At 51.3% G+C, this 15,007-nt stretch overlaps 1 protein-coding gene across 1 annotated transcript in view; it reads right to left on the reverse strand.

The window, feature by feature from the left end:
• Positions 1 to 10,252: 10,252 nt before the first annotated feature.
• The window catches only part of LOC138638872 (uncharacterized), a 44,751-nt gene continuing 39,996 nt past the window's right edge, over positions 10,253 to 15,007 (reverse strand). The window contains exons 5-7 of the mRNA XM_069728576.1: positions 14,205 to 14,306; positions 12,094 to 12,192; positions 10,253 to 11,185 (exon numbers count right to left, since the gene is read on the reverse strand). Of these exons, the coding sequence (XP_069584677.1) occupies positions 10,740 to 11,185; positions 12,094 to 12,192; positions 14,205 to 14,306 (647 nt within the window). The 3' untranslated portion in view covers positions 10,253 to 10,739. The remainder of the gene's footprint in view (positions 11,186 to 12,093; positions 12,193 to 14,204; positions 14,307 to 15,007) is intronic.

Genomic DNA, 15,007 nt, shown 5'->3' on the forward strand with positions numbered 1-15,007 from the left:
ATGTGGGTATCATTTTGGGTCTATTATATATTTTACTGATTTTCATAGTGTTCTCTTGTTGCCCTGTATCATGCCGTGTATTCTCCATATTGTCTACAGTCTCAATTACCTTCCAAAAGGCTGATAATTGAATTAGCTCACTTACTGTCTGCAGCTTGACTGTATCTATGGCTCTTGATGAACCCCCTGCAGTGCCTTAATCCCCGAGGCACCTTGGTCAGGTCTGGGAGGTCTGAAAACCGCCCCAACCTGTCTATGACCATCTATGAAAGCCGGCTATGGGGTGGCGCTTATAGCAGATAGGCAATGACAACTGCGGGGGTCTCCTGCAGACCTTAGTTTGTCATGCCAAGCCATCGGTGCCCCGCATTCATATGACAGGGGCACTGATGGGCGAAGCTAGTGATGAGATACCGGTGTGGATATGTTAAATGCCGCTGTCAGAGATTGACAGCGGCATTTAACTTGTTAACAGCCGTGGGTGGATCATGATTCCACCCATTGGTGTTAGGGGAACATGTCAGCTGATAAAATCAGCTGTCAAGTGCCAGAAAAGGTGCAGACTCTGCATTAAAGGCAGATACACGACATATGACAATAATATGTCGTGAAGGAGCCAATAATATGTTGGCAAAAAATTCACACAAGCCGTACCCACTGCTCAGGCATGAGCCAAAAATCAGCATGTGGTTTGTGGCTATGGGTACATGGATTGTCCTGCGCAGCTATGGGTCTCCAGGGCATCCTCTCTATAAACTGGTGCCCAGGAGTGAACTGCATGTACCAGATACGTAGGATTACATCACTTAAAGTTCCCGTTGAACGTTCTTGGAGTAGGTAAAAGGGGAGGAAGTTGCAGTTCTGGAGTAGTAATGGATGCCTTCTCTTGTGCGACCATCAGTGCTGAATGAGCATGCACCAACTGAACTAAGATCCGTTGACTCGTAGATCGATGAATTACTTGTTCAGACAATTCCACAACTCCGTCCAACAGAGATGTCTGTATAGCAGCACCATTGGGATTCGTGGCTTGAGTACTGCATTACGTCTCACCAGGTGCAGTAAATTGTGGAAACGCAGTTATAATCCGGCACTTACACCAATGCCGTCGACATCAATGATCTGAATACTCATATAGCAAATTGCCACCTATGAGCTGGCTTATTAAGCCATATCAGAGGTACCCATTATGCTGAAGAATAGTGAAAGGGTCAGGAGGAAGTAGCACTCAGTGCTGTTATTCAGGAGTGCTAACCATCTATACAACTATACTGTCTCCCGCGTGTGAGGTCAGTCACCGGGAACGTCTCCCGCGTACGAAGTCAGTCACAAAATCATCTCCCGCGTGCGAGGTCAGTCACCGGAGCGACTACCATATGCGAGGTCAGTCACCGAAACGTTTCCCGCGTGCGAGGTCAGTCACCGGAGCGACTCCCATATGCGAGGTCAGTCACCGAAACGTCTACCGCATGCGAGGTCAGTGACCGGAGCATCTCCCGCATGTGAGGTCAGTGACCAGAACGTCTCCCACATGTTGCATCAGGAATGTCTCCTTTTTATAGTATCAGTCGAATGCTTTCCCCACTTTGCATGAAGATCACGCTCCAGTTGTGAGGATACTGTGGACTCTAGTATATAAAACAGATTTATTGCTGGCTACGTCACTACAGGATCAGGACGTTAGAAAAGGTGAACTTATAAAACAATGTAATGTTGTTCCCAAGATACAGCCAACAATAAGAGTTTGTGTAAAGGCGATGAAGTCACAGCGGTCAGACCGTACACTGTTATAGGAAGAACCTCTGACGTAACTACTAAGAGTGCAAATCTCACCTACATAGCAGCGACTGGAGCCATCATCCTGGAAGTCTTCACCGTAACCATGCTGAAGTCCTACGCCTGCCCTCTGTGCTGTACTGTCAGTGCAGCGAAGGCCGGGCCACCTAACCTTGTGCTTGTCATGAACAGGACATATCACAGCCTGGGACAGCACCCCTGTTGGACATGCCTGCTCATACCCTAAATGTAGTGTCTACAACTAGCATCATTATACCACAGGCAATGGCCGACTACTACTGGGAATGTCATCATTCGCTCTGACTCCTCTTTTTCTGAAAGATGGGATAATGAAACTGAAGGACTATGTGTAACAACTCTGCTGGCATCACGTCACGACCTCTCATCTCTCTCACTATCTTACCCACTGCTCCAGGTCATATTGTGGTTTCTGTTTCTTGCCAGCTCCATATTCTGTGCCTCCGCCCTCTGCATGCTTCCTGGCTGTGTGCATAGGGAGGCGGCGCCTGAACTCTCTGGTTCTTATAGAATCAGGGTGCACCTGTCTAATCTGTTCCTGACCAATTGCCGAGAGGCCTCCAGTATTTTGTGCAGCTCCACCCTGTGGACTGGGCCTGTGCAATGTGTAAACTCAGTGTTTAGCTTCCGAGCTGCCAGGCCTTGCTGTGTTCCTCCATCTCTGGAGGCTCTACTCTTAGCTTTGCCTTGATCTTGTTGGTCTGCACTCCAGGAGGCTGTATATCCTGGTCTCTGAATCTGTGTCCTTGCTTTGCTTTGTTTAGGTTTGTCCGCCCTCCGGGAGGCAGAATATCCTGGTCCCTGTGTCTTTGTTCTTACACCTTGTCTTGTTCCATTACCTTGTCTGAACTTTGTCCTACCTGTCTCCTTGTCTGTGGTTTCTTTCCCTGCAGTGCCTCTCTGTTCTACTCTCGGCTCCACACTCTGCGACCTTACTCTGCAACCTGTGACTTTGCTCTGCACTCTGGGGCTTGCTCTGCTCGTCTCTGCACTCTGTGCCTTTGCTTTGCTCTTGGCTCTGCACTCTGTGCCTTCACTCTGCTCTTGGCTCTGCATTCTGTGCCTTCACTCTGCTCTTGGCTCTGCGCTTTGTGGTTCTACCCTTGTCTCTCTGCGGCTTTGCCTCTGCTCTGCACTCCTGTGGTTCTGCTCCGTTCTACTCTGCTCATACAGAATCTCTTGCTGCAGCTCCTCTCCGGATACCTTGCAGTTCACCTCCTGTGTGAACAGGTCCCAACCTGTTCCTTCATAATCCATTCCTCCCTGCTTGTTTCCTTACCTGCACCTCCTGTTAATAGGTCCCTACCTGTTCCTTCATACACCACACCAACTTGCCTTGTGTCTCTGCCGTTCCTGCCAGCCCAGTGTCTCTGCCGTTCCTGCCAGCCCAGTGTCTCTGCCAGCCCTGTGTCTCTGCCGTTCCTGCCAGCCCAGTGTCTCTGCCGTTCTTGCCAGCCCTGTGTCTCTGCCGTTCCTGCCAGCCCAGTGTCTCTGCCGTTCCTGCCAGCCCAGTGTCTCTGCCGTTCCTGCCAGCCCAGTGTCTCTGCCGTTCCTGCCAGCCCAGTGTCTCTGCCATTCATGCCAGTCCAGTGTCTCAGCCGTGCTAATCTGCTAGTTCTGCCTGATGCCCGCACCTGTCCCAGTGTTCCTGTTCTCCAAGTGGGATCAGCAGCCACAGCCAGACACCACCCTGGAGTAGCACTTGGCAGCTGCCTGCTGCACAAGCCTGACCTCACCATCAGAGGCTCCAGAGAAGACCAAGGCATGTCATAGTCACGCCCCTTCCAGGGTTGTCTGGTTCGTGGCACAGTGGGGCCACAAACCCCCCCCCGAGCTCACACCCATCAGTCAGGGCGTGAGCGTGACACTATGTCATAACAGCTTGGTCATTAGTGAAGAGCGACCATACTTGCCACTCAATCGTGAATTGGGGTTCTTGGGTACGCATCAAGTATCGCAGCTGATCAAATGCCATGCTTGAGTCACCGCTCAACATTTCAAGGTTGTTAAGACTGCCAATACACAGGCGGAAATTGCCTGTGTAATATAATTATAGGGCAAAAGTAAACGCCCCCTCCTCATGTCTAGAAGAAGCTTTGTTGGACCACCTGATAAGGATGAGTTTTCATCAGAAGGGTCTGTCAGTGACCCAAGCTCAGCTGCAAAGCCAGAGAAATGGCGAGTCCAAACGTCCGGACCGGATACCTAAAACGCTTCTTGCAGATAATGGCAGCTACTGAAAATTCTAAGTCAGAGCATCGAAGGTGAGGGGCACTTATTTATCATCACCTGATGTCTTAACGTCAATATATTTTAATCTGATGTAGTATACCAGCTAAGAATGAGGAGGTGAAGAGACTTAAGGAGGAGGCACTTATTTTCCCCATGCCGGTTTTTATGACATTCTCGTCACATCCAGAGCTGCAGTCACTATTCTGCCGATACATCCAGAGCTGTAGTGACTGTCACTTTTATAGGTTCAAGACGTCGCATACAGCATTGTCAAAACAGTTTCAGGCAGGTGTGGGGAACAAAATGCTGCAAAGAATGCTACAATAAAAGGATTTATTTTTTTGTCAATTAATAAATGTAAACTATTAGGTAAACAAAAAAAAGTCTAAGTCCCATCAACATTACGTGACCGCCCGTTCTTCTCAATCACTGGTGCAGAAGTTATTTATTTACTCACTTCTATAGTGCTTTACAGATCTCATCACTGGCTCCATGGATCGCAATCTACATTCCCGATGAGTATGTCGTTGGAGTGTGGGAGGAAATCTAAGAACCTGGAGGAAAAACCCACGCAAACACGCAGAGTACATACAAACTGCTTGCAGATGTGGTCTTTGAACCCAGGATTTGCTAACCACCAAGTCACCATTATGGTTATGAAGGAGAAACATCTAGGAGAACTGAGCAAAGAGCTTATGTGCTATCGAAGGAACAAAATAATCCATACTATCCATAAACAAAAAGATGGCAATATAACACTTAGCTAATTTAAATCTCCTTGTCCAGATGAATTACATCCTAGGGTGCTGAATGAATTAGAAGAGGAAATTGCAGAACCACTAGCCCAAATTTTTGGAAAATCCAGGAGAAGGCCCAGAAGATTGGAGAAGGGTAAATGTTGTCCCTATCTTCAAAAAAAGGGAAGAAAACGGAGCCAGGAAATTACGGGCCAGTGAGCCTTACTTTTATACCAGGGATGTGAATACTTTTCTGCCCAATGATGACAGAAGTATTCTAGGAGTGATACCTTTATTGGCTAACCAGAAAATAATGTTTGCAAGCTTTCAGAGCACAGAGGCTCCTTCTTCAGGCAAGATTACAAAACTTTTGTAATCTTGCCTGAAGAAGGAGCCTCTGTGCTCTGAAAGCTTGCAAACATATTATTTTCTGGTTAGCCAATAAAGGTATCACTCCTAGAATACTTCTGTCATCATTGGGCAGAAAAGTATTCGCATCGATTTTTCTGGCTAACACGGTACCACAATACAATTTGTTATTGTACATCATTTTATACCAGGGAAGATCTGTGAACAAATTATTAAACAGCATGTATGTAAATACATGTATAAGAGTACAGTAATTAACCAAAGCCAGCATGGGTTTGTAGCAAACAAGTCATGCCAGACTAATCTAATTTCCTTCTATGATGGAATCACTGACTGGGTGGATTAGGGAAATGCGGTAGATATAGTATATCTCGACTTCAGCAAAGCATTTGATAAAGTATCTCATACTATCCTTACTGAAAAAAATCACTAAGTATGGGATTGACAAGGCTACAGTTAGGTGGATTCATAACTGGCTCAATGATCGTACTCAAAGAGTGGTAATAAATAGTTGCACATCCAATAAGAAGAATGTCTCAAGTGGGTTACCACAAGGATCTGTCCTGGCCCCAGTGTTCAACATTTTTATAAATTATCCAGATAAGGGAACTGAAGGTAAACTGATCAAATTTGCAGACTATGCAAAGCTAGGAGGCATAGCTAACACTAGAGAAGTCCGAGAAAGGATTCAGAAGGACCTAGATAATCCTGAACAATGGGCAGCAACTAATAGATATTCTACATTTGGCCAAGAGAAACGAAAATTACATTTACAGAATGGGAGGAATAGAACTAAGCAACAGCATATGTGAAAAAGACATGGATATACCAATAGATCACAAACTGCCCATGAGTCAACAATGTGATGCAGCAACAAAAGAAAGGCAAACAGTTCTAGTATGCATTAAAAGAAGCATTGAGACAAGATCACATTAAGTAATTCTCCTCCTTGGTCCGGCCTCATCTGGAATACTGGGTCCAGTTCTGGGCACCACATTTTAAAAATGCATTGAAAAACTGGAGGAAGTTCAGAGGATGGTGAGCGGACTGCAAAGTATGTCCTACAAGGAACGATTAAAGGATCTGGGAATGTTTAGCTTGTATAAAAGAAGACTGAGAGGAGACTTAATAGAAGTCTAGAAATATATGAAGAATTATCACAGTGTAGAGGGATTATCATTATTCTCATTTGCACATGGAACCACGAGAATCAATGGAATGAAACTGAAAGTGAGAAGACACAGATTACCGTAGATATTAGAAGAAACTTTTTGACAGTGAGGGTGATCAGTGAGTTGAACAGGCGGCCATGAGAGGTGGTGAGTTCTCCTTCAATGGAAGTCTTCAGAGGCTGGACAGACATCTGTCTGAGATGGTTTAGTGACTCCTGCATTGAGCCGGGGGTTGGACAGAATGACCCTGGAGGTCCCTTCCAACTTTAAAATTCCATGATTCTATGTATGAAGCTAGTGTGGATCCTTCTGTCTCTTCATTTGACCCCAGACAGACTGGATGATATGAGACCAGTGATCTGTGAGGCCGGATCATCACCCCCAGGACTCCTCATCCTTAATGACATTGACTCCATATTTATTCTGCAGCTGGATAATAATGCCCATCCTGCAGCCAGACGCCTCCTGGTGGTATTACAGGATGGAGAAGTATCTCGTGGATTTTTCAGCCCTGAGGACACCATTAAAGGGAACCTGTCACCCCGTTTTTTGAGATTGAGATATAAATACTGTTAAATAGGGCCTGTGCTGTGCGTTACTATGGTGTATGTAGTGTACCCTGATTCCCCATGTATGCCGAGAAATACATTACCAAAGTCGGCATTTTCGCCTGTCAATCAGGCTGGTCTGGTCAGGTGGGCGTGTTCACAGCGTTCTTTTCTTCCCCAGGTTTCCGTTGGTGGCGTAGTGGTGTGCGCATGTCCAAGGTCCGGATTCCCTGTGCCCACGTGAAGACACAGCGCGCAATCTGCGCTGTCATTCCTTTCATCGGTGCGGGCGGCCATCTTCCTGGGGCCGCGCGTGCGCAGATGTAGTGCTCTGCTGCACGGGGCTTCAGGAAAATGGCCGCGGGATGCCGCGCGTGCGCAGAAGAGATCGCGGCGGCCATTTTCCCAAAGCCGAGTTTGCATCTCGGCTTTGGGAAAATGGCCGCCGCGATCTCTTGTGCGCACGCGCGGCATCCCGCGGCCATTTTCCTGAAGCCCCGTGCAGCAGTGCACTACATCTGCGCACGCGCGGCCCCAGGAAGATGGCCGCCCGCACCGATGAAAGGAATGACAGCGCAGATTGCGCGCTGTGTCTTCACGTGGGCACAGGGAATCCGGACCTTGGACATGCGCACACCACTACGCCACCAACGGAAACCTGGGGAAGAAAAGAACGCTGTGAACACGCCCACCTGACCAGACCAGCCTGATTGACAGGCGAAAACGCCGACTTTGGTAATGTATTTCTCGGCATACATGGGGAATCAGGGTACACTACATACACCATAGTAACGCACAGCACAGGCCCTATTTAACAGTATTTATATCTCAATCTCAAAAAACGGGGCGACAGGTTCCCTTTAATCAGAGACCTGCGGACATTCTTCTACCCCTAGTTCCTGTTTTCATACATAACTGTAGTTGAGTCATATGGCCGTCTTCCCTTGTGGAAGGTCTGGTTTACGGCCACAATTCTTCCGGTAATAACACTTCTGGCCAGAGTTTCCGGACAGTAGATGGGTGTAGCTGTTCCCACTGGTCGCTGCTAGTTCTGAGCTGATGGCACTGCTGGACCTCCTCCAATTCAAAACGGAAATAACATGAATCTGCTGCATTACGTTTACTTGGCTGACCATCATTGCTCAACGCTGCCCATTTCTTAGTATTCTCAATGCCGAGAAATACATGCAAATATTTATACATCTTGCAATTCCATCAGTGAGGTGTGTCTGGCTCCAAATTTTAGAATGGCCCCAAACAACCAGCCTATGTCCAAGAGGTCCTAGAAGTGATGATCCGTCCCTTCGTAGAGGCCCGATCTCACATCATCCAGTCTGTCCGGGATCACATGAAGAGACAGAAGGATCTGCACAAGCCTCATACACAGAAGATCTGGGGTCCGTTCTCCAAGATGTTTGGCACAACCTCCTGCCGAGAGCCTCCATAACCTGTGTAGAAGTGAGAAGCAGAAGTGATGGAGGCGACTGGTGGTCACCAGACACAGAGGATGACTGCGACGGGTGCTCACCAGACACAGGACGACTGCGACGGGTGGTCACCAGACACAGAGGATGACTGCGACGGGTGGTCACCAGACAACACAGAGGATGACTGCGACGGGTGGTCACCAGACACAGAGGATGACTGCGACGGGTGGTCACCAGACAACACAGAGGATGACTGCGACGGGTGGTCACCAGACACAGAGGATGACTGCGACGGGTGGTCACCAGACACAGAGGATGACAGCGACGGGTGGTCACCAGACACAGAGGATGACTGCGACGGGTGCTCACCAGACACAGAGGATGACAGCGACGGGTGGTCACCAGGCACAGAGGATGACAGCGACGGGTGGTCACCAGACACAGAGGATGACTGCGACGGGTGCTCACCAGACACAGAGGATGACTGCGACGGGTGGTCACCAGACACAGAGGATGACAGCGACGGGTGGTCACCAGACACAGAGGATGACAGCGACGGGTGGTCACCAGACACAGAGGATGACAGCGACGGGTGGTCACCAGGCACAGAGGATGACAGCGACGGGTGGTCACCAGACACAGAGGATGACAGCGACGGGTGGTCACCAGACACAGAGGATGACAGCGACGGGTGGTCACCAGACACAGAGGATGACTGCGACGGGTGCTCACCAGACACAGAGGACGACTGCGACGGGTGGTCACCAGACACAGAGGACGACTGCGACGGGTGGTCACCAGACACAGAGGACGACTGCGACGGGTGGTCACCAGACACAGAGGACGACTGCGACGGGTGGTCACCAGACACAGAGGATGACTGCGACGGGTGGTCACCAGATACTGTTACAGTCATTTTATTAAGAAATGTAAATCCTATTAACACTTTCATTTTTGAAAGTTTCTTACTCTGTAGCATTTTTTCCCCACACCGACCTAAAACTTTTGCACAGCAGTATACAACCCTCCAGTTTTCGACCTGCATCCAATGTCATGTAGAGAAGGCATGGAGACTGGAGCACTACATGTTGCATACATCCTTCTTATCGGTGGTCCGGCACGGGAATGGAGGATATAATGGCAGATGTAGGCTGACTGATGTAGGATATAATGGCAGAATTGTGAGTTCCGCTCTAGAGAGATGGGAGTACAACCAATAATACTGGATGCTGCAGTAACATAGTAACATAGTTAGTAAGGCCGAAAAAAGACATTTGTCCATCCAGTTCAGCCTATATTCCATTATAATAAATCCCCAGATCTACGTCCTTCTACAGAACCTAATAATTGTATGATACAATATTGTTCTGCTCCAGGAAGACATCCAGGCCTCTCTTGAACCCCTCGACTGAGTTCGCCATCACCACCTCCTCAGGCAAGCAATTCCAGATTCTCACTGCCCTAACAGTAAAGAATCCTCTTCTATGTTGGTGGAAAAACCTTCTCTCCTCCAGACGCAAAGAATGCCCCCTTGTGCCCGTCACCTTCCTTGGTATAAACAGATCCTCAGCGAGATATTTGTATTGTCCCCTTATATACTTATACATGGTTATTAGATCGCCCCTCAGTCGTCTTTTTTCTAGACTAAATAATCCTAATTTCGCTAATCTATCTGGGTATTGTAGTTCTCCCATCCCCTTTATTAATTTTGTTGCCCTCCTTTGTACTCTCTCTAGTACAGATTTTAATTCTATCCAAGTGGAAGGCAAACGCTCCCCCCTATAATCCTGGCCAGTGGTTAGAGGGGGTCAGGAGCCAGGCTATGCAGTGGCCGCCGTCTTCAGTTCTCGGGGTACGGATATAAAAAAACCCTTATTTATATACTGGAAATAATGGACTGCCACAGCCACGATCAGCCTGTTACTGGTAGCGGGGATCCATCACCCCGCGTCATCTTTACCTCCGCATTTATAATTAAAATAAAAACAAACATTAAAACTCATAAAAGTTAAAACCAATGACGAAACAGTGCCGACGGCCCCACGCATAATACTGACGCTTCCAACAATCGCGGTGCCGTCCCATAAAAAAATGCCCAAGTCTGGCCTAGTCTTCGAGCGGTGTCCAGCACTGCTCAGGGTGGAAGAGGAGCAAAACATCACCCTCTAAAAACAACAACAGACCAATCCCAGTGCCAAGGCAGCCGCTAGCGGTGATGCCAATGTGTCCAGGCTGTAAGAGGAAGACCGGGATCTTACAATAAGGCACGGCTGTGGCGCTAACACGGTCCTTGACTCGTGCCTACCTGTGTTCATAGGGCTAGGCGATATGAAGGGCGCATCGCCAGCGGGAATAACGTCTCTACAAAAATGAAGGCTGCACACTCCTCGTAATAAATTATGATCCAGTGTAGACGATAGAGGGTCGCCACTGGGAAACTCACCCCACCGGGCCCTGCAGATGGCAGGAGAAGCTGGGGTTAGTGTCAGCAACCTGGTGAGTGGTGGGCTCAAGGAACCGGTTGCTGCTGTGCAATGGGTTTAGAGTTCCCCCACACTGAGGACAGAACTGGTGCGTCTCTAGCACATTGGTGCGCTTACTGAAGGTGCGCTCGCACAGGTCACACTGCACCATCTTCTCGTGGGGCATCCAGTCACCTCGCTCTTTGGGGGAAAGGTTACGACCCGGCAGTCGCTGCTTGTGATGGTCTTCATTCAAGTCATCATCTTCAGAGTCTGCGGTTTTCTCATAACTCCGCCTCTGGGGGGGACGCCGCTTTCTCTTGCCAGGACGGGGTCGAGTGGTTACGCAGAGCGTGGAGATACCCGGTAGTGGCTCCCGGTTACAGGCAAAGGTTGGCTGCGACAAAGAGATGATGTCTGCATCTGTGGAAGAACAAGACCATCACTACAAGTCTGATACGGAGGATACCATGGTCACCGCATGAGAAAGTAACTCATGAGATGGAATATCTGCTCACATGTAGCCTGACCAATGGGAGGAAAGGCCCGCGCAGACGGAGGAAAGGCCCGCGCGGGCGGAGGAAGGCCCTCGCAGGCGGAGGAAGGCCCGCGCAGACGGAGGAAAGGCCCGCGCAGACGGAGGAAAGGCCCGCGCAGACCGAGGAAAGGCCCGCGCAGACGGAGGAAAGGCCCGCGCAGACGGAGGAAAGGCCCGCGCAGACGGAGGAAAGGCCCGCGCAGACGGAGGAAAGGCCCGCGCAGACGGAGGAAAGGCCCGCGCAGACGGAGGAAAGGCCCGCGCAGACGGAGGAAAGGCCCGCGCAGACGGAGGAAAGGCCCGCGCAGACGGAGGAAAGGCCCGCGCAGACGGAGGAAAGGCCCCCGCAGACCGAGGAAGGCCCGCAGACCGAGGAAGGCCCGCAGACCGAGGAAGGCCCGCAGACCGAGGAAGGCCCGCAGACCGAGGAAGGCCCGCAGACCGAGGAAGGCCCGCAGACCGAGGAAGGCCCGCAGACCGAGGAAGGCCCGCAGACCGAGGAAGGCCCGAAGACCGAGGAAGGCCCGCAGACCGAGGAAGGCCCGCAGACCGAGGAAGGCCCGCAGACGGAGCACTTAGTGACCAGTAAAAGCATCAAGGGCACTCATGTGACATGTCGTTGACTCCAGCTAGGAGTTATCAGTTTGGGGTAGACGACCTGACCAGTACTAAGTGTTGTGATCGATCTGTAGCGACCATCATACGTAACACGCTATGACATTTCTGTGAATGATCAGTAGTATGTACGCCTTCAAAAGCACTTAATCAGGACATGGCGGACAGATTTACACACCTGCGTCAGCATGTAGCGTCTGCTCCTTGCCATCCTCTGGAGAAAATATGTCTTCTTTTAAGTTCCACAAGGAAAGATCAGGATCGAATCCTGGGATACCTGGAATCAGAGGCCAATCAGAGATACATCTGACATGCGCCGGTAATGTAGCAGCCACCTCCACCGCACCACATTAGAAAAACAGCCGCCACCTCCACTGCGCTATATCAGTAGCTGCCACCTCCACCGCGCTATACCAGCAATCCAGCCGCCACCTCCACCGCACTATACCAGCAATCCAGCCGCCACCTCCACCGCACTATGCCAGCAATCCAGCCGCCACCTCCACCGCGCTATACCAGCAATCCAGCCGACACCTCCACCGCACTATACCAGCAATCCAGCCGACACCTCCACCGCACTATATCAGCAATCCAGCCGCCACCTCCACCGCGCTATACCAGCAATCCAGCCGCCACCTCCACCGCGCTATATCAGCAATCCAGCCGCCACCTCCACCGCACTATGCCAGCAATCCAGCCGCCACCTCCACCGCACTATGCCAGCAATCCAGCCGCCACCTCCACCGCACTATATCAGCAATCCAGCCGCCACCTCCACCGCACTATACCAGCAATCCAGCCGCCACCTCCACCGCACTATATCAGCAATCCAGCCGACACCTCCACCGCACTATACCAGCAATCCAGCCGCCACCTCCACCGCACTATACCAGCAATCCAGCCGCCACCTCCACCGCACTATACCAGCAATCCAGCCGCCACCTCCACCGCGCTATATCAGCAATCCAGCCGCCACCTCCACCGCACTATGCCAGCAATCCAGCCGACACCTCCACCGCGCTATACCAGCAATCCAGCCGCCACCTCCACCGCACTAAACCAGCAATCCAGCCGCCACCTCCACCGCACTATGCCAGCAATCCAGCCGCCACCTCCACCGCACTATATCAGCAATCCAGCCGCCACCTCCACCGCACTATACCAGCAATCCAGCCGCCACCTCCACCGCGCTATAACAGCAATCCAGCCGCCACCTCCACCGCACTATACCAGCAATCCAGCCGCCACCTCCACCGCACTATACCAGCAATCCAGCCGCCACCTCCACCGCACTATACCAGCAATCCAGCCGCCACCTCCACCGCACTATGCCAGCAATCCAGCCGACACCTCCACCGCGCTATACCAGCAATCCAGCCGACACCTCCACCGCGCTATAACAGCAATCCAGTCGCCACCTCCACCGCGCTATAACAGCAATCCAGCCGCCACCTCCACCGCACTATACCAGCAATCCAGCCGCCACCTCCACCGCGCTATACCAGCAATCCAGCCGCCACCTCCACCGCGCTATACCAGCAATCCAGCCGCCACCTCCACCGCGCTATACCAGCAATCCAGCCGCCACCTCCACCGCACTATGCCACCAATCCAGCCGCCACCTCCACCGCACTATACCAGCAATCCAGCCGCCACCTCCACCGCGCTATGCCACCAATCCAGCCGCCACCTCCACCGCGCTGCATCAGCAATCCAGCCGCCACCTCCACCGCGCTGCACCAGCAATCCAGCCGCCACCTCCACCGCGCTATACCAGCAATCCAGCCGCCACCTCCACCGCGCTATACCAGCAATCCAGCCGCCACCTCCACCGCGCTATACCAGCAATCCAGCCGCCACCTCCACCGCGCTATACCAGCAATCCAGCCGCCACCTCCACCGCGCTATACCAGCAATCCAGCCGCCACCTCCACCGCGCTATACCAGCAATTCAGCCGCCACCTCCACCGCACTATACCAGCAATCCAGCCGCCACCTCCACCGCGCTATTCCACCAATCCAGCCGCCACCTCCACCGCGCTATACCAGCAATCCAGCCGCCATCTCCAAATCGCTACAATAGTGATACAGCCGCCACCTCCACATCGCTACAATAGTGATACAGCCACCACCTGCACCGCGCTATGCCAGTAATAGTCATCACCCCCACCGGGGTTACATCAGTAATATTCAGCCACCACAGCGCTAAGCCAGTGATAGAGAGTAAAGTAGAAGACAACAGAGCAGTGACTGCAGATCAGACTGACGAACATTGTGTACCAGACTCACTAGGGCTGGACGTCTCGCGTTCCTCCTTCCCCAGTTGCTCACGGTCTCCGCTGTCGTGTTTGACTCTCAGTAAGATGTCTGGAGCGATTCTGGAATCTTGTGCTGTCAGGAGAGAATAGAAGAGGACAAATGAGCAGAGCGTCCTCCATACAAGGCCCCATGGTCATACCCTCCAACACTGCACAACCCTACAGCAGAGCGTCCTCCATACAAGGCCCCATGGTCATACCCTCCAACACTGCACAACCCTACAGCAGAGCGTCCTCCACACAAGGCCACATGGTCATACCCTCCAACACTGCACAACCCTACAGCAGAGCGTCCTCCATACAAGGCCCCATGGTCATACCCTCCAACACTGCACAACCCTACAGCAGAGCGTCCTCCACACAAGGCCACATGGTCATACCCTCCAACACTGCACAATCCTACAGCAGAGCGTCCTCCACACAAGGCCACATGGTCATACCCTCCAACACTGCACAACCCTACAGCAGAGCGTCCTCCATACAAGGCCCCATGGTCATACCCTCCAACACTGCACAACCCTACAGCAGAGCGTCCTCCATACAAGGCCACATGGTCATACCCTCCAACACTGCACAACCCTACAGCAGAGCGTCCTCCACACAAGGCCACATGGTCATACCCTCCAACACTGCACAACCCTACAGCAGAGCGTCCTCCATACAAGGCCCCATGGTCATACCCTCCAACACTGCACAACCCTACAGCAGAGCGTCCTCCACACAAGGCCACATGGTCATACCCTCCAACACTGCACAATCCTACAGCAGAGCGTC

The sequence above is a fragment of the Ranitomeya imitator genome, chromosome 5 (genome assembly GCF_032444005.1).
Source record: "Ranitomeya imitator isolate aRanImi1 chromosome 5, aRanImi1.pri, whole genome shotgun sequence".
In the NCBI taxonomy this organism is placed as follows: Eukaryota; Metazoa; Chordata; class Amphibia; order Anura; family Dendrobatidae; genus Ranitomeya; species Ranitomeya imitator.